The 20,920-nt window shown below is 39.5% G+C and overlaps 1 protein-coding gene and 1 long non-coding RNA gene across 3 annotated transcripts in view; both read right to left on the minus strand.

Moving 5' to 3' along the window:
* Positions 1-3,621: 3,621 nt before the first annotated feature.
* Positions 3,622-7,439, minus strand: LOC310825242. Its single transcript, XR_014555190.1, has 2 exons — positions 6,681-7,439; positions 3,622-4,411 (listed from the first exon to the last, which is right to left on the minus strand). It is a non-coding gene; the product is annotated as an uncharacterized lncRNA (long non-coding RNA).
* A 2,592-nt stretch (positions 7,440-10,031) lies between these two features.
* The window catches only part of RAB28 (RAB28, member RAS oncogene family), a 62,706-nt gene continuing 51,817 nt past the window's right edge, over positions 10,032-20,920 (minus strand). Inside the window, exons 5-8 of one of the 2 annotated variants that reach the window (XM_083698470.1) lie at positions 20,444-20,547; positions 15,206-15,283; positions 11,992-12,092; positions 10,032-10,530 (exon numbers count right to left, since the gene is read on the minus strand). In XM_083698470.1, the coding sequence (XP_083554596.1) occupies positions 11,997-12,092; positions 15,206-15,283; positions 20,444-20,547 (278 nt within the window). In that variant the 3' untranslated portion in view covers positions 10,032-10,530; positions 11,992-11,996. The remainder of the gene's footprint in view (positions 10,531-11,991; positions 12,093-15,205; positions 15,284-20,443; positions 20,548-20,920) is intronic. The other variant, XM_083698471.1, reaches the window with a different exon arrangement.

Consider the following 20,920-nt stretch of genomic DNA (forward strand, 5'->3'; position numbering starts at 1 on the left):
CTTATATTTTAACTCTTTAGTTCACATATATTATATTATATCCACTGTATATTATATCCAAAATTTCTCACCTATTTAATCAAACATTCTTTAATTTGTTCTTCTTGCATTTCCAATTTCAACAATAATTTATACATTTTTTTGCAATAACATGTTCATCATCTATCTATATCTGCATTTCAAAATTTGTCTTTTTTGTTCTATACCAAATGTCTTTTTATCCCACTTAAGTCTATCAGCTGGTTATAGATGTGCAAACCATTGGAGACTGTAGCCTTCTCTTGTTAGTTATTCCCTTGTTTGAATTTTACAGTCCCCTTTACTCCACTCTAATCATTATTGTAGGTTAACCATTTCTCTTTACCTGTCGCCTCTTTTCTATGAAACACTTTTTTGCGTTGAAATCCATACAGGTATCTTCGTATATAACCTAGGTGTATTTCTATTCCAGACCTTTAATATAGTACATCTAACAAAATGATTTTTAAACTCCACATTAACTTTAATCTTGTCATAACACAGATATCCATGCCATCCAAACCTTAAATTGTGACCTTCTAAATCCAAAATTCTCTTATTTCTCAAGGGCACCCACTCCTTCATCCAAGCTAGGCAGCCAGGCTGCAAAGTACAATTTCAAATCAGGCAGTCCCAGTCCTCCCCTCTCCTTCTCATTTTGCAGTCTTTTCATTTTAAGTTAACCCGTGATTTTTTTACCTTGCCATACAAACTTAGATAAATGTTTTGCCATTCTTTTTTTTTTAATTTAATTTTTATTCAAATTTCCAATAACCAATCCATTTATAATTAAACATCCAATTTAACTTATACAATCTTTTTGACTTCCATCAGCCTATCTGACAATTTTCATATTTATCACAACTTCTCACATTTCATACATTTATGTTGCACTTTGACAATCCCTATTTTATCTTCTCTTTTAAGCAACATTCCAGTTATGTGAAGTTATTTAGATATGCAGTAACAGCAGCCAGAATTTTGTTGGCCCAAAGGTGGAAACAGGAAGAAATGCCAACGAGGGAAGAATGGAGAACGAAATTGATGGAGTATGCAGAAATGGACAAATTAACTGGGAAAATTCGAAACCAACGCGATCAGAGATTCACCGAGGACTGGAACAAATTTACAGAGTATATGAAAACTGTATGTGATCAGGAAATAACGCTTGTTGGATTCCAAGAAGCTCTGTGAAAAAATAAACTGTTTTGCCATTCTTTAAACGGTAAGTCATTATTCACAATAGGTATTGTTTGAAATAAAAACATCATTTTAGGCAAAACATTTTTATCACTGAAATTCTACCGCGCAATGACAGTTTTAACTTCTCCCATCTTAATATATCTTTTTAAACTTCAGCCCATGTTTTAACATAATTAGTCTGAAACAATGTGCAGTTCATATTTATCATAGTAATACCCAGATATTTAACTTTTTCCATTTGAAACCCTGTTTTCTCCATCAAAACCTTCTGGTCTTATGCTGTCATATTCTTTGTTAGTATTTTCATTTTTTGACGGTTAATCTTAAAACCTGCTAAACGTACCAAACTCTAAAATTTTACTTTGTCCATAAAAGTTCCTACGCCCTGCAATAGGATTTCTAAAGTTAACATCAAATCATCAGCAAATTCTCTTAAGTTTGTACATTTCTTTTTAAATCTTTATTGCATGTTGAGGTCCCCAAGACACCCCCACCCCAATAACACACACTTCACACAGAATTTTTGTTTAAAGTTTTTGGCATAATTTTGGCCACAACTTTATTAACATACATGGATGTGAGTGGTTGCTTAGGCATTGGTTAGGACTATCTGTTGCCCCGCCTGGGGAAAGAACTGACTTCCGGATTCCAGCGAACGTCAGTGAGGGAAACAATGTTGGGGAGAACTGGAGCTGCGCCACAGGCCCTCAGCTTCTCTCCACATGCTCCCAGGGACTTACGCGGCCCGAACCCAATTCCAGGGGTTTGGACGAAAGGATGGCAAGCCCCTGAATTCCTTTAACAGAATTCCCTTGCAACACCAGCATTGGAGGGGTAGGCACTTACCCCTCCACCAACCAATTTTTTAACCAATGCCTAATACCTAACCACAAACCTTAAGGGACGTGGGTGGTGCTGTGGGTTAAACCACAGAGCCTAGGACTTGCTGATCAGAAGGTTGGTGGTTCGAATCCCCGCGACTGGGTGAGCTCCTGTTGCTCGGTCCCTGCTCCTGCCAACCTAGCAGTTCAAAAGCACATCAAAGTGCAAGTAGATAAATAGGTCCCGCTCCGGCGGGAAGGTAAACGGCATTTCCATGCGCTGCTCTGGTTCGCCAGAAGCAGCTTAGTCATGCTGGCCACATGACCCGGAAGCTGTATGCTGGCTCCCTCGGCCAGTAAAGCGAGATGAGCGCCGCAACTCAGGAGTCGGCCACGACTGCACCTAATGGTCAGGGGTCCCTTTTTAACCACAAACCTTACAAGTTGTGACAATTTGCTACGCAGTAGGCAAAAACCAAATGGCACCAGCCAATCAGCCAAATGGACAAAATTCCTACCAGGCCCCTGCCCCAACGGCAGACGACCCCATGACAGGCATAGCAAGGTCAACGCACAAGACCCAAATTAAGGGAGGGAGGGAGCAGTGGCGTAGCGTAGGGGGTGCAGGGGGGCCAGCCGCACCGGGCGCAACATCTGGGGGTTAGGGGGCGCAAATCCACGGGTTAGGGGGCGCAAATTACTTGCCTTGCCCCGGGTGCTGACAACCCACGCTACGCCACTGGGAGGGAGGGTGATCCGGTGCACGCAGCAAAAGAGAAAGCAAATTGGCAACATGAAAATTACCCCAGCAACTCAGGCTACCACTCTCTGCCAGAGCCATACCATCCCAAACTCCCTGGCAACAGAGGGGTGTCTTGGCTGGCCCCCACCGCAACACGTGCTTTCTTTTAATGAGAACACACTTTCCCATAATTCTCTCATCCTATCTCTAAACAGCACTTCTAGGATTGGAATGAAAAATACTGGGTATAGTGGACATCCTTGCCTTGTCCCCTTTGATAAAATATATAGAGGCCCTGGGCTTGAGTTTTGGGTTTATCTTTTTAAAATCAAACCTGACTATCTTACGTAAGTCTGATTTCAAATCAGACAGTATAATGTTGAGATACATGTACATGCCTCGTTATTTAAATATGAAGCTTTACTTTGCATTTGTTTGTTTGTTTGTTTATATTGCACTCTTCTCTGCAGCATCAGGGTGGCTTAACGACAGATGAACTAATAAAATAAAATAAGAAGCTAAAAACAGACAAAATGAAAACAGGCGCAATTATGGGGCAAGTGCAATATTTTCAGAAGGCTGAAGATTTAAAATCTATTTTCAGTTTGGAAATATGTAATTTAGTTCAGCAGCTGTGAATTATCATAGTAATAAAGTCACAGCCGTTCTTTTTTGTTAAACTGAATGAAGTTGTCTTGTTTTAAAATAAGGATCAAACCTTTACTATACTAAGTTCAAAACACATTCTCCATCATAAACATCAATTTACATCAAGAAATGACAAGTGGCTGGTTCATGTTGTAATTACTGACTTTTTAAACTTGTACATCAGCAAGATTTTGACATTATTAGTTTATTTTTATTCTTAATTACAATTATTTGTTGCTTTCCACAAGAAAATATCTCAAAGTGGCCTTAAAATCCAAAAAACAGCTTGACAATAACTTTAAAAGCATGCATATAGAAAAAAATACCATGGAATGCCTAAATCATAGAGTTTGTAGAACAACAATATTACAAATCTGTTCAATCACATACAATATTCTGAGATAAACCTTTAGTTTTATAAATTAGTGCCATTTTTTTTTACATATAGCCTGTGTTCCTCCTTATGTGATTTAATCGGAAATGTAAGTAACAATACAAAGTGAAATTTCCAAACAAAATTGCATCCAGGTCTTTGCAGAAATAGTCATGTTGGATATTTTATAATACTGTGTTTACAAATTACACCGGTTTCATCCACGTCACTTATGAAGCTCTGCCTGAGCAGAGAGGAAGAGTCTTTCTGGCTCCGATATGTTCCAGAGTTACTTGGCAGAATCTTGGTTTCATCTATCAGCTGTGACTCCCTGTCCCAAGCACAATTCTTGGTCAACTCCTGCCTCCGCTATGATGATGCTGACAATTCTATCCTGCCCATCCAACTTAGTTCACAGAGATCAGACATTTTCTCCGTCACGCAAGCGCACCCACTGCTAAAATGTTCGCCAAAACACCTGAGCAGTTTCAGCTCCAGTATCAGTTAGGGGCCCAATGAATCCACTGGAGATAAACTCATGCCAAATAGCCATGTTCCTCCCTGCAACCCTGCTTGTTTTTCATTGTACTTGTGGGGGGAAAGATGCTGGAAAAATGAAGCACACTGATTATCTGACTGGTATACAAAACCCTGCAAGCAATGAGCAACATCAAAACTCAGAATTTCTTAAAATTAGCAGCCCAAAATAGCTTTGAGCCAGGGGCGGGGGGGGGGCTGAAGGGGGCTGTGGCCCCAGGCGCATTTTTCTAAGAGGGTGCAACCAGGCACCCACACAACAGGCTCCCTCATTGGAGCCTGGTTTTGGCGCATGAGGGAACTGCAGAGACAGGCAGCTACCTTGTGCCCAATGCTACCATCCACAACTCCATTCCCGGGTCAATCCTGTGATGCGCACACCCCGGGTGTGCCAGCATGACTAAGCCGCTTCTGGCGAACCAGAGCAGCGCATGGAAACGCCGTTTACCTTCCTGCCGGAGTGGTACCTATTTATCTACTTGCACTTTGACGTGCTTTCGAACTGCTAGGTTGGCAGGACACACAATACTGAACAGCAACTAGCACTGCTATTGTATGAAAATGAAAACGGGACACATTCTTAAAGCACACACAAACACACAAATTCTAGGCCATTTTCTACATAGTAGATTCCCATCATTTGATGTGCTGGTTGGAACTAATGGCAGAAGCATCTTCATTGGGCAACCTAGCTTAAATTATACTGTTGGCAACAGACCTGAGCATGTTCCTTTGCAAAGATTACAGTATGGGCAGAATTTTGTAGGAGAGAAGCAAATGCAAATTCATATTTTTGAGTTCAAATTAGCTAATTATGTTTTCAAAGCTTTCAGAAACTGTGCCAGTTCTGCAGAATCCATTTTGAGATAGGACAGCCAGAAGAGTACTACATAAATGGTCACACTGTAGCTTTTTATAATGGCACGGACCCTTAATGGATCATCCATCCATTTTCTGCTAATCCCAGTGCAACTATTGTACACTGAATCAGAATTTTTCACATGGCAAGAGCAGCATGAAAAGTCTGAAGCACACTGTATATCGATGGCAATTAACAAACTGCTAAGGCTCGTAAGTATTTTATTTAAAACATTTCTATCCCAGCCAGCCATATTGTTTCATTTCCCCTCCTCCTTATTTTTCCCTTGCCTCCTTCAACAGACATGTAGCGCTCATTGGAGTGCTTCAGATTTATTTGCCCCATTAAATTTTCTTCTAAAGAGCCCCCCCTCCTCCAAAACTTGGGGTGCCCTGCTGATACCTCCCTCGTTTTTCTCAATAGCCTCATTTTGGCCGCACAGACAACGTGCATCAGCACATGAGTTCACTATTAGTATATGCACTTAAATAATGGACGTGTGCAGTATAGATACCAACTTGAACCTTAAACACTACAAATCTTAAAGACCACAGCCATTTTCCTCTGCTGCTTCTTTTATAATGCCAGGGAAGAAATGTACTAAGAGTTATGAATATGATGCTGGGTGGTGCTGGGAAATCTGTTTGTTTTGAGAATTACTTTCCAATGTTTTGCCAAGCATTGTATGTTTTGTGAGCTGTCTAAATAGACATGTTTTTGTAACTTAAATTGTGCTTCCCCAAAGATGAATTAACTAACTAGCTGTAAGGCCAGAGTCATCTCAACATGGAAGCAAAATAATGATCTGCTCCATTTCAGTTAACGAGCAAAGTCTTGGTGGTAACCCTTTCATTTTAGTGAGGCTTTGCTTCAGCTCTGAAAATGGGAGTCTTTACCATTGTAAACAATTTCAAAGCATAAAGACAGAATACGACCTGCAAAATGCAGATTCAGCACATGAATTATATGGCAATAAATCTTTTCTTCTTTTCTATTTGATTTCTTTGCCATTCAACATCCCCTGCTGGCAAAGGCAAACTTAGATGGCATAGCTGTGGTTTTCTCCAAAACCATAATCAAATACTGATCAGACTAATAGCTTCATTTTCTTCTGTCTTACTGTGATGAGGAACATGTACATCTACAGTCTTTGAAATTTCAGTATCAAGAAATTTATCAATATGGGTACCAAAGGAGAGTTGGTTGTTTAAAACCCACACCATTTGTGTAATAAATTATTAGATGAATAACATTAATCTGACAGCAATTCACAAAGATGTATCGATGCAGCCAGTGGAGTATTTTCTTTTTAATCTAGTGAAGAGGTTGTGTGGTTAATCTAGAGGTGTTCAAGACCCCTGAGCATCAAATGGCTGAAACACAAGCATTAAGAGGAACATGAATACAAAAGCTTGCTAGTCTAACATGTAAAGTTACAGCCAGTGATATTTTTCCAGAAAATGAGGTACAGGAACTCACCATGAACACCTCCCTTGTTCTCTTATAATGGCAATGGCACTCACCCGAGAGGCGCCGGAACTCAGTTCTGACAAGTTCTTGCTGAAAGAAAAAGCCCTGGTTATAACCTAAGGAAAAAGTGATGGAGATGGATTGAGGATGAAATCTGTAAATTTTAATTTAAACCTCCTGTCCCACATGTGTGGGAGAAATATTAATGTAAACAGGCTGTGTTATTGGAAGCTAGGAATCAGGCAATTACACATTTTATTCCTGTTTATTTATGATATGCTGACCTTTCCCCTCTTTGTCTCTGTTGCTAAGAATGAACCATATGCTTTAGTAAAAAAAAAAGGGGTTACTTCCATTTCAGTGTGGGCAGCAAGTGCATCAAGTAATATGCAGGTGAAAAATGCGTCTTAGTTACAAAACACAAAATTAGTTTCCAAAATAGAGTCTGGGCTCTCAGCAGAGCCCATGAATATTCATCTGCTCACAGTGCTGGGCTTGAAAGAAAGAGGGAGCTCTCAGGCAGGAAATAAGCACATAAGATTATCTCCTTTGTTAGAAATTCTCACCAAAGCATTTAGGAAGTGGTCTCATGTTGATTCAGGAACTCTATATGAGTGTCAGCCCCTCATAAGCCTGTGTGGCAATCATGCATTTGTGATTTTGATTGCAAAACCAACAAAAGGAGGGTCTCCATTCCCTTCCTCCAGTGATGTAACTAACCAATCATACTGGGATATAAGTTTTCATAACCTGACTTAATAGCATGGGTAAGTATCATGGAACCTAGTTAATAGCATGGGTAAGTATCATGGAACCTAGCTGGATCCTACTTAAATTACTTGGTTTTGGAAACTTGGTACGGGAACCATTTCCTGATGTCATACAGACCTTGTCCATTATCTTATTGGTCCCAGACAGCTAGGCAAAGTTTCTACTGGGCTGCTCCATCTCTGTGTGAGAATGGAATTCTACTTCCCAAGACGACTCCTTGGGAGAATAAGGGCTGTGTGCAGGTCCTATCTACTGCAAGCCAACTATTGGGCTACAGTATGCATCCCTTGTTGTAGGAGCGCTGCACACAAACAGGTGTTGCATATACAGTTCCACCACTAAAAAGCTCACTCAACTAGCTGGCGTGGGACATGCTTAATCTATTTGGGGGAAACAATAAAAGACCTGCCAGGTTAGGGCATCATTGGTGTGCCAGGGAGGGGCAGCACCATCTGTCTACCTCCACCTCCCTTCAAGATGAAAGCAGACTGCCAAGTCAGTCAGGTCTAGGTATCTGGGAAATTTCTGGAAAGCTTCCTAGACGTTGTGTAATATTGAGGAAGTCTCCCAGTGGCCAGGTTTTCCCAGTTATTGCAAGATTTGAGGCTGATGAGCTTCTTCCCACTTTGTTTGGCTTCACTGGCAGGCAATATGCTACGCAGCCCACCCACAGCACCACAGGCTTTATTTGGTTGCTCTCTTCGTTTTTTTAAATCTCATGTACGGTGTGGAAACACTACCCCAGCTCCTGTACCTCCCCACAGATAAAGTTACCATGCGCTGAGACCACACAGCTATATAGGCCAATCCTGTCTATTCTAACTGGCGTAGGACTGTCCCAGCTGCAGTACCCCAAATCCCTTTAAAAGGAGATGCCAGAGATTGAGCTTTGTACCTTCTATGTGCAAAAATATGAGTTCCGCCATTGATTAAAAGGCTTCCCCATAAATTTTACAAACAAGATATGCAGGCAAATCTGTTTTCATACATTAAAGGCACAGGGTTGTCATTAACGTAACACTATGGTGAACATTCTGTCAGCAAAAGGATTTCTCCTTGTGCAACAGAACATTTCCCCCCTATCCTTCCTTGAGCAGATTTGGGGACAGTATGGGGCACACATGGGGGAAGGAGAGGGCCCCCCCCCTGCGCAAGTCGTTAGTTGAATACCGGCCATAGTGCTCATAAATGGAGCTGAAATTAACGTTTGTGAATCTAGCAAGAAATTTTATCTGCCCCTTTGTCACCTATTGATGGAAATCACTGCTAAGTGACAACTGTAACCCATTTTGCTAATGTTGGTTCACACTCTGCCCTTTTTCTCAAGCCAATAGAGAGACTGAAAGGGAGAAAGACAGAGAGAAAAGCAAATGGGTTGGCTTGGGGGCTATCAACATTTCCCTTGAATGTTTCCATTAAGTATCTTAAAACATTGCCTCATCTTTGACAAACACAAGAATATATCCAGAAATCTCACTTCATTTTTTCCTACATGGAGATCAAATACCTCTCAAAATCCCACGGAGATGACAGAGCTCATGTTTATACTCCGTGTCAGGGCTCTGATCCAGACAATACAAAGGAATACTTATATACGTTTTACTTCATCTGGTATTCCACTCTCGACACAACTTACACCCATTGTTAAATCCAAGCACACAGGCATCCAATGATTTTTAAAAGCCCAACTGTACAAGGACAAATATGAATGACGCTTCTCTTCACTAGTAGGCATGCTAACTTTAGCCTCTCTTAATACAATACCAGGATTCCATGCCAAAAATAAAGCCAAAGCCAATTAAGAATCCAGAGCTTTAAATGTGGTAAGTCTTCACCCATTTCAAACAAGATGTAGAATTCAAACCTGAGTTGGTAACTCCTTAGGATTTTGGGTTCTGGCAAGTCATTGAAACCAAATAGTTTTGAGTCAACAGTTTATTTCAACACTTCTCACGACACTTTCCACCCCTAGAAAATGCATGTACAAGACAAACAAAACCAACTGACCAGCTGGAAACACCGATTTTAAAATCCAGTGTCAAACTGAGTGAAGTTGAAGTGGGGTAGGAAACCCACATGGGCTGAAAAGGCTGCATTCTACAGGGAGCTAAAAGCAGAAGATAGGAATGGAAACTTTACTGTTACTATCTCCTATTTAAGGAAAATTCCAATTTGTAAATATCTGGGAAGCAGTTTATATGAAATACTTTGAATGGTTTAAGTATTGGTACGGGGGGGGGGGGGGACTACTTATATATCCGAGTGGCATGTTAAGCTGGAATCCAGATTGGTTTCATAAAGAAATGTTCTCGTCCTCTGTGTCAATTATGGTGCAATCACAAAAATTGTTAGTCTAAAATCTTAAAAACTGATTCATTCCTCAGAAGAAGAAAGATCCTTTTGACCATCTGTTGTATTAACAAAAGAACAAGGGCCGACTGGTTTGAAGAAGACCTGAAGCACCTTGCGATGTAACAATGAATATGGATTATTCTAAATGACATGGCAATGTGTTGCTCACAATGGTAAAATGAGGGATCTCTCCCGCTCTGCTTCTAACAAACGAAAGGACAAAATGAGAAACAATCATGTCTATAAGCAGAGATTTATTTTCAACTCCACAGCTGTATTTCAAGCATCACTGATTATCCTGTATCATTTATACATTTTTAATTTCCCTGTCCCACAAAGTGACAATATATGTAAAGGGCATCTGTATACATAGTTGTATTCCTTTACTGAAATATAATTCACAAGATTATAGATATATATAGATATATAGATATATATCTCATAATTTTTCAAAGTGTGTGGTCCCAACATTTGAATCTTGACTAGCCAAAAACACTGCCTGCTGCTTTTCAACACACAAAAGGGTAGTAAGTTCTTGAAACTTCTAAACGCTCTACAGAAATGTTCCCTGTTAAAACAACATTCCGGGCAACGTCTTTGCAAAGGTAGTATGGCTGCCAAAGGAGATCAATACAAAAAAAGTTCACTGAATTGTACACATTGAGCTTCTAGGAGAGTTAACTGTTCTTGTCACGGGCTCCTGGCTATAGTTTACAATATCCGCCTTCACTACACTCTGTGGGGAGGAGAGAGAGAAAAGAAAAACAGAAGAGGTTATAGCAAGCGAATCCGAAGGAAACACTGTTCCAAAGTGCTAGTAAAACATTTCACATGTTAATGACTGGACTATGAAATATGAAACATTTAAAAAGAACAAGAAAGAGAAAAGGTATGCTGTGGTCTGCTGTTCTCAGAAATCATTCATGTTTTGGTATAACACGTAGTGCATATTTAAGTATTTTTTATAAATATTAAAGGGTTATGATAAGCAAGTACTGATTCCAGTTCTAAATACTGGTTCCTTTGTTCCAAATGAGGGAGGAAAGGGCTCTAGCTTGTAACGTTTTTCTATCACTTACTCTGCAGCGATATATTTACTAGTCCTGACCTGAAATTTTGTAAAGTTTGAATTTAGACACCGAAAAAGGTTTACACACAGACAGACAGACACACAAACACACTCTTCAGAGTTCTGTTTTGAAGCTGCAATAAACCAAGCCTATAATTATCACTATTACTGCTATTATTGATTCATTAATCACATTCTAAAACACCATCTCAAGACAATTTACACACAAGAGAATTAAAAATAGTCAAAACCAAAAAAAACACTGAAAACAAAAGCCCTGTAAAATTAGGAGAGAATGATGTCACTTAGTGTGGATATCTCACTCTGAAGGAGTTCCCATGGCTCAGGTGATGCTGGCAGCTTCATCACCAATTAGTGCCACATGGCAAAACTTTCATCCCAAGCTAGCTCTATGTGCATATATGTTTTCAGGTGCACATCCTCAGCCACACTCACCCCCAGCTAGTCAAAAGTGCATGATTCAGTTGGGAAGGGAATGGTGACTCAGTTGTCTCACACACTCCCTTATCTCCATAGCATTTGCCTTCTTGCAAGTAAGATATTTTTAATAAGGAATATGAAAGCAGGTGGGTGGGGGTGACATGCTTTGTACAGGGCAAAAATATTAACTGCATGTGTTAACATCCGCCTTCTTCTTCTCCTTTTTTAAAAAAGGAGAATACAGTACATAATTCCACCATTATTATAATTTTTCTTTTTTCCTAAGACTTGATAGTGGACAACAGTATCTGTGACTGCTTTAGTCCCATTCGTGCATTTCCCCTTTCGAGGTTCTCCTTCCAAAAGTGATCCCTTATGTCACCTGTAAAGTCGTCCCTGAAACTCGGGCAAAAAGCAGTTTCCAATCTAGCACAGAGGTTATAAGAGGTTGCTATAGTTGCTATAGGAGGTTGCAACTGTTGGTCCCAAAGTTTGTCCCACCCAAATCCAATTGAAATCGGAAGGTGAATTCCTTGGGGCTTAGTGCACCTAATATTCTCTCGTTTGGGAGCCAAAATATTAGCTATTGCAAATACACAAATCAGAAGGAAACACAATATCAAGGTTAGTATTTCAAGCAAATGAAATAGTAACATTTGTTAAAACACTGTCTTTCTACTACACTACCTGAACTATTGCACTGAACAGACTTTACTCTGACAGCTGGCAGTGCTCTGATGTTGATTATCTTCTTCAGGATACTTCACTAGTTCTGCCCTGACAACATGCTGCAGCCACATGTCAAGCAGTAGACAGAACAAGGAGGCGAGTGAAAAAACAGAGACACAGATCAACTATTAGAAAGGAAGACAAATGAACAGCAGCAACAAACAAAAGCCATCGCATTCCAGACACCATGCAGCATGATCAGTGCGCCCACTTGCCAGCTTTGAGTGCTGTTGGGAAGAGTCTCTGAAGCAATATCTCTCCCCACACGCTCCTTTCAGAGCAAAACGTTTATTGGGAAGACCTCACCAACGACAGTCCTGAGCTGATCCCCATCCTCCAACATGGAGCACCAGGAATGCCTGGAATCATCACAGCATTTGCACCTTTGAGTGTCCATGCATGAGTACAAGAACGTGCATTGGGGCTGCAAAACATGCATTGCAAAGTCTTCATGCAGATCTGTCTAAAGGAAAAGCTTGACTCACAAAGCCCAAGCCCATCAAAGCAATCAATGAAGTTTAATCTCAGCAGAGGTAAGAAAAGTTTATTGAGTGGAGAGGGATCAGAAAATTAAGAGGAGGGGAAATGTGAGGATTAGCTTCTCCCCCCGCCCCCCATTTCTACCTGCAGCCCTTTCTGTACATGGGGCCAGATTCAGCTGAATGGCATGTGAGTGGAAGCCAGAGCAATGAGCCCCACTAGTGCAGTGGAGCTTCCCCTGCTCCCCTAAGCCCTCTCCCCGCCTGCAAATTGTCTCCGGGGGGGGGGGGGGTCTGGAGAATGCAAAAATGCTTGCACTGAAAAATGAATATAATAGCATGGCTGTGAATTCCTCCCATAGGTCACAAACAACTGTTTTGTGTCCAAGCGATACTTGGAAATTGTTTTAAATTTCAGAAGTGAGATACATACATACATACATACATACATACATACATACATACATATTGTAACAAAAGAAAAAAAGTCAGAAAATGAGCCTCTGCCTAAGAGGTGATTGGATTTCATGCAGCCATGGAGTTTTCACCTACATACTGCAATGTTTTGTATATTCCTTGCTGCAGATAATAGATTTCAATAGTATTTAGTATAACATAATTTTGAAAAGATTGTGTAAGTATAGTAAGCCTGCAATTTACATGCATTTAACTTGAGTGCATTCAGCTTTATAAGCCTAGCAAAAAAAGGGGGGGAGTGAAACAGGTGGGCATTTGGGCAACCCCACCCACCATTGAACTCAATGTGTTTTGACTATACACAATCCCCAGAATGTGACCCCTGCATAAATTGTGGGCTTACTGTATTTAATAACAAAACAATATTCAAAAAGGAAACATAAAATAGATTTCTTCTAGAGTAACCTTTTCAGAATCACACCATTTTCCCTTCAATGGGACCTTCTCTGTAATGGTGCTTTTCCTATGGAATGTCTTCCTCCCGTCCCAGTACCAAGAGTTTTGAGCTCTTTTGGTTCTGAGTCGGTTGTTCTGCTGGCTTATGTTGCATTGATTTGGTTTTATGTTTTATGGCTGTTGCTTATGTGGCTTAAATTATTTCTATTATTGTACCCGTGACCTAGGATTGTTTTGTGATGAGCAGTATTTTATTTAGACATAAAATATGTCTAAATAAATAAAATAATTTCTCTTTTCTCAGAGAAGTCACAAAGTCTCCCTGAGTTACTTGTTTTCTTAATTTTTTTGTAAGCTGGCTTTTTTTCACAGCTGTTCCAGAAAATTCAATAAGACCGTTAAGAATAACTATATTTAGGACTGCAGCCCAAGCATATTTTTACATATTTTAAAAGTATAGATTACCTAATTGCATAAATATTTCTTTTTTTAAGATAACTTCTCTCTAAATAAGAAATGGTAACAGATACAGGTGACAAAGGTTCTGAATTTATGATCTAATTATCTGCTCTGCCTGACTTCTGACTGATCATCATCATATTATCTAATCAGGTAGACAAGAGTTATGATTCACTGGACTCCAGGACTCACAGTATTATGAGAAGAATTCAATTTCATGAAGATGTTAACAAAAGAGCAATGTTATCTGCACTTAAACAGTGTTATCTGACCTCACAGGACTTAATTTCTATGCAGCATGCTTCCTGCTGCAGTTGAGAGAGAATTCTAAGACTCACTGAGCAATCAATTGTTGCTCAAAAAGCTGGGTTAAATCCTAAGCTGTTTACAATATCTAGGCTAGTGACCTATGTTTAAGCCACTACATGGCATTAGATTAAAACAATTTGGACTTTTAAAAGAATTTCAGCTCAATTAACAAAGAAATAACATTACCCTTTTGGTACACTGTGTATACCCATCTCCAGATCTGAACTAATATGTCTTCCAAAGGTCCGGGTGCTGTAACTTATCAGATTCTCGGATTGGCAGATTTGATAGACAAGTCTATTTCATTGTATACCAAATGTTGTTAGTCTGGGAGATTCATTATTTTATTTAACTGCATGGTAACAACAATATATATTCACTAGCAAAACCAAAAAACATAACACCTCCACGGTTTCATCATTATTTTATGTCATATACTGCTCTGAAATACAAACTGGATGAACGATGATATAGAAATGATTTAGAGAATTACTAAATAAATAAAGTGCAGAACTGAGTCCTAAATCTATCCAAATGTCAAGGGATGCCATGGGGGAGCAAGGACATCTCTTATGCTGCACAAACCTTAATGTCACATCATCAGCTTACTGGTTTACAATTTTTAAACAGGGCCAGGATACTATTCTACTAAGGAAATGCAAACGTTTGGGCTCAACACTCTACTTACAACTTCATCCTGCTCCCCAGTATGTGAGGTAGCCTTACAAAAACTTTAACTGCAGCTTAAGAAAAAAATTCTGTGAGAACTCCATAATGAGCCTTAAGTAGCTCTCTGGGTAATGAGAAAAAATTGGAGAGTTATGGGTATTTCTGGATATGCAAGAAAACAATGGTGTTGAACTCTAAAGCTTTGACACCATGTTCAGAGGAAGGTTTTAGAAAACAATTTATGAGCGGAAAAGTGTGAAGAGTTTGTCCAGAAAAGCAAAGAAACAAAACTGCCATACCTCAGAGTAAGATATATCATTAATTCACACATTTAAAAGAAAATGCACATTGGCTAGTCAAAGCAATATGCTCAGAAACATCACCTGTGATAGCTCTATTTCCGCTTTGTTTAATTTGACGTCAAGGAGGTCAGCAGCAATTTTTTGAAAACACAGGAAGACCTATTTAAAAAGGAAAGGCGTAAGTGATTAGAAACAGACTTCCTAGAGTTGCTACAAATATGGCAAAAAAATCCTGAACTATAAACAATGAAATATAAAAAATACAACCTGTGCGAGATATCTCAAGAGCTTTCCTTTTGTAAATTTCATGCCAGCAACTGCAGCACTATTTTCATACAAACTAGTTTCATTTGTTTTACAACAAACACTACGCTGATTTTTCTCCTTCAGTTGGTCAAAAATAAACTCTTCCACAGAATGTCTAGTCTAAAACGATGCCTGGACTAATTTGACAAATGCATTAACAATACTTTTTTTTAAAAAAAAAAAAAGTTTTTACCAAACATCCAACAGAGTCAGGTTTCAGCATGACAGCACCATGCGTATCAGGTTTAGAACACCAGCAGATCACTCCCTAAAGCACTGATGATGGACCACTTTACTATAATTTAAATCCTGCTAGCAGTTGAAACCGTCTGCTATGCTATTTGAATTAATGTTGAAAGAAAATAATTTGTGATCAGGGGGCTTCACCAAAAAGTTCATACAAAGAACATATGTCTTTGGTGTTGTTGTTCCCCATAAAGAATGGGACTATGAAGTCTACCAGGCAGCCTCTCTGCAGAGAAGTGGGGAGGCATGCCAGAAGTTGAGAAGGAGAAGGCACAAAAGGGCCCTTTGCAAGAGTTTTGGGCTTTGAACTGGATGCCATTATAGGCACCTTGGATACCACTCACTGTTAAGAATACTGAAAAAAATATGTTGATCTCTGCAAAGTGGCTCCATTGACTGGGACTATTAGTTTTTATCTCCTTGTTTTGAATTTTACATTCTGTGAAGGTAAGAAAATAGTTCACTTATTTTTGTGTATGAGTTGCAGACCACTTTTTCCTTCTTTTTATTTGGGCTTTAATCTTTTGTTGATGTGATAGTGTGTGTGTGTGTGTGTGTGTGTGTGTGTGTTTAAATGAACCAAAAGAAAACAGATGATAAATTGTTTCTATGTATTATGTATGAACTAATGAATTACTGGTAGCTTTCTATTTGGAAATATGCTGTTACAGTGGACCCTCTGGACACGAATTTAATTCGTTCCGGGGGTCCGTGCACAACCCTGAAAATTTTGTAAGAGGCGCCGCTCCTGCGCACACGCATGGCGCAACAGAGCACTTCTGCACATGCGCATGCGGTGAAACCCGGAAGGAGACACTTCTGGGTTTGCCATGTTTGCAACCCGAAAGTTACATTACCCGAAGGTAACGTAACCCGAGGGTCCACTGTATTGGAGAGCAGCAGCTAAATTAATGGAATTAATTAACTGTATTAGCAGAACTGGAAAAAATAAAAACTGAATAACTATGAATTATTTAGATCAGGTGTTGGGAACTCTCCTCCCCCCCCCCCGGTTGCATGGCCATTGGCAGAGGATGATGGAAGTTGTAGTTCAGTAACATCTGGAGAGCCAAAGGTTCCCCAAACCCAAATTAGACACTAATCAACCTAATAAATAAGACTGTTGATATAATGCCATTATACAAATATGTGGCATGACAGCATTTGGAATACTGTGTACAGTTGGGGTCACCTCACGTCAAAAAGGATAGTGCCGAGCTGGGAAAGGTGTAGAAAAGGGCAGCCAAAATGATTAAGGGGATGAAGAAAGGGTGCAGCATTTGGGACATTTTAGTTTAGAGAAAAGTCAAGTAAGAGGTGACATTATAGATGTTTATAAAATTGTGCGTGGCATGGAGAACATGGATAGAGAAAAGTTCTCCCTCATGAGAACCCAGGGACATCCAATGAAACTGAAGATTCAGTACAGATAAAAGACAGTACTTATTCACACAGTGCATAGTTAAACTATGGAACCCCCAGGAGGCAGAGATGACCACCACCCTAAATGCCTTTAAAAGAGTAATTAGACCAGTTTGTGGAGGAGATCAATCACTACCAGCCAGGATGGCTATGCCCTGCCTCATCGTCAGAGGCATTAATGCTTCTGACTATTAGTTGCTGGAAAGCCCAGGAGGAGAGGACTCTGGGGCTCAGGTCCTGCTTGCAGGCTTCTCACAGGCTTCTGGTGGGCCACTGTGAGAACAGGATGCTGGACTAGATGGTCCATTGGCCCAATCCAGCAAGCTCTTCTTACCTTCTTAAACTATTTTGTACAGTTCATACAGAAACATTTAGAATTTAAAGCTTTTGAAGATTTAGGAAACTTACAATGCAAACCTAGGCTTGGCTAAATTAAAATCAATGGGACATCATCCCAAGTAAATATGCAGAGGAGTGCAGTTAAAGAAAAATAATAGAATGCTCTGAGGGTTAAACGTTGGGCAGGGGGCATTTGAAGAAATGGCAGGAAAGAAAAAAGGAAACTAGATGCACAAGATAACAGTTTGGAAAGCAGAATAAAATGATGGAAATTTTGAAATTAAAGGAAGAGAAACATTACACTTTAGAAAAATTCGTAACATTAATAGCTGAAAGGGAAGCAAATCGGAAAAGATGTGGTGACAGATTATGGAAAAATAAAAAAGCTAAAGCTAAAGCGTGACATGAACTGAAGAAAAAGCCTGAAGTAGCTGGTAGATCTGAAATGGAAAAATAAGTATAAAATTGAGGGGTGTTTAATCATGGCCCCTGTTTCTTTCTCAGTGGCATTTTAAAACGTCCTCTTTATTTCGGATCTACCAAGAAGCAAGCTTGGTTGAGTTTTTCTGTTGCTTTTACTGCTTCTATGAATCATTTCATCTGCTTTCACCTGTGTTTCCATCTCTGCAGGGGCCTTTACCATTCATTTGCCATTGAACTCCTCTTGGCAAGTGCCTACTGTAGCAGAATGCATTTGTGGCTGGAGCCACAAATCATCATCTCCCTTCTTTTATCTTCTGGAGACTTACTAAAAAAACTGGTTTGTGAAGGATGGTGCTTCTGCAGGGAAGGAAGAAAAATCTATCGCAGGGTTCTGTCATGGAGGGAAAGATCATATGTACTTGCCTAGTTAGCTCTGGCGTTAAAAAACAGATGCTTGCTGGACTATGGTCTGGAACAAATGAAGATTTCTGTTAGGATGAGTGTCAAAAACAGAGAACTTGCCTAAGGCAAGGGACATAGAGAGTTGAAGAAACGGGAAGATTTAACTGTGTGCAACTGATAGACGGGAGCTGGGGGGGGTGGACCAAGGAGTGGAGTTTTATGTACAGTGGTTTTCCCAGGGAAGCGCAGCAGTGTTTAATTTCCAGAAATACACATGCAGACACTCTGGCTTAAGGGGAGCAGTGTCATCTGCCATATTAGACAGGTTGTTCTTGCGTTTGCAGAACATTCAAAGGCACTGGCTGGCAGAAATAACAGCTTTGCCACTAGGTCCAGCCATAATTCATAATTTCGGCTCTTTGCACAATGTTGGAATAAACCCAAGCTTCATATTTAAATGACTGAATCCCCAAGTGGAAGATGAAATAATGCTATATTTTTTGGATGGAACAAAATTCGTAAAAGGGCAGGAGATCTGAATGTTGGAAAGGCTAAATCCTAATTTCTTAGCTCAAAGAAGAGAAAATGTCTTAGTTATTTGAGTTTAAGGGAGCCATACCTTTTAGGTTTCTTAAAAACAGATTGTTATAAAGATGAACAAAAGAACACCAAGTACATTTGCATTTGATAGTTCACACAATGGTCAGAGCTTCACCAGCTAAGACAGAGGTGGGGCACTGCCAGCTCAGAGGCTGCAGCTCGCCCACAGACCCTTTCCATTCATGGCCCTAGTCCAACCCGCTCCTATGCGCCATTTGTTGTCCTGTTTTGTTACATCTAAATTGAGCTTCAAATGAAGTCCTGCTTCGTTACATCTAAATTGAGCTTCAAAAGCAAATTGTGAAGACTCTCAGGGTGAATAGGGAAGTGGTGGCTTACTAGAAGGGAAGGAGCCTGGAAAGAGAGATGTAAACTGCTTTGTTTTTTCTGGTGGGAAGAGCCTGGCTGGATAGTTTTCTGACCATCATATGGTTTCTAATGTGCTTGGGGGGTTTCTAACATTTGGAGGTTATTGGTTTCTAGTGCAGGGTGACTTTCTGGGTTACTATTGTTAAAGGATGGCTATGTAAATGCATAAAATAAATAAAATAATATCTCAAAAAGAAACAGGAAACAAGAAAATGAGGCTTAATCTAGGACTACAAATCAGGTTCAGATGGAAAAGACTAATGGAAATAAAAAATACCGGTAATTGATACCCTTCCCTTCAATGACACACATAATTAACTACAAAATAATGCAAGCCAGCAGATAAAAATACAATGGCAAACAGAAAGATAAAAGCAACAATTTAAAAAGTTACACCACAGAATTTGCTGGTTGTTGTTTGTTTTTTTAAAAAATGGATTGTTCAACCTTTGGATTTGATTGCTGAAAAACGAGAAATAACAGCCCACAGACTATAGTTAGTTAATAAATTTACTCCAAACATGTTCCAAAGTGCTGGAGGTTTCCATGAGTAAGACCTTGTTGGACTGATATTCTGAGGGTCTTTTATTTCATGACAGGATGCAGATTGATGTCCTAGAATTACTGATTTTTGGCTGTATTTGGACAACTCTTATCTAATGCATAATCTGTTCACTAAAGCCTTGTATTGCTGGAAAATATTCAGTAGTTCCTTAGATTAAAACTTGGTTAGAGAATTTGGGATGTAGCTAGGAGGGGTTTTTTTTTGGGGGGGGGGGGATAATATTAGAATATTGGTGGAGACCAAACAAATGTATTTCAGAAAAGATAATGTATTAAATTTTAGAAATTACATGAATGGCTATATGATTCTGAAACTGCAAAAGAAGAAATGCTTACTTAAAATGTAATCAGCAATGTAAAATGTATATTCATTATTAACAACCACAGAAACATGCAAACTTTAATATGCTGTGCATGTTTTTGGAAATTAATGTATCCTTAGTAGAAGAAATCTGATCAAACCAAAAAATATAAAATACGGAGCAGAGGAAGAGTTTCAAAATAAAAACCTGAATTATATTTTTAATGTTTCTCCTTTAAAAAGCATTCTTAAATAACTCAGTTCACAAAAGTTATGGAGAATGGAAAAAACACCTATGAATAACGTACCTGTAATAAGTACTTAACAATAATCATCATATTACTTACGGAATCACCTGTCTTGGCTGACACAAAATGACTGCTAGAATGATTTTCCTGGCAAAATCGAAGATGCTTATCAACTTTTACTGTCCGCAGATGCTCCAGATCAACTATATAAGGAAAGGAAAGTGTGGTATTAATGTAATAGTGAATATTTAAATACATTCTAAAACTCTTAACTTTTACCATGGTGCCTTTAATAGTGAAACACACTCAGACCTAAGGTAAGTCACATCAGAGACAACACCACCCTTTTCTCTTCTCTTTGGAAAAAAAGAAAGGGGAGAGGGGAAAGTAGGGGAAAATGCAAGAGGAAAACAGACTCACAAAGTCAGGTGCAGAAGAAAGCAGTATTCCAGTGTAAGCATTATGAAATTCAGAACCCAAAGTGGGAGCTGGGCTGCACAATCCAGCCTTGTCCCCAACATTCACTTCTGAGGCTGACTCCATCCCTTACCTTCCTATTGAGTGGGAAGATCTGAA

This window comes from Podarcis gaigeae (assembly GCF_964106915.1).
Source record: "Podarcis gaigeae genome assembly, chromosome: 9".
NCBI lineage: Eukaryota > Metazoa > Chordata > Lepidosauria > Squamata > Lacertidae > Podarcis > Podarcis gaigeae.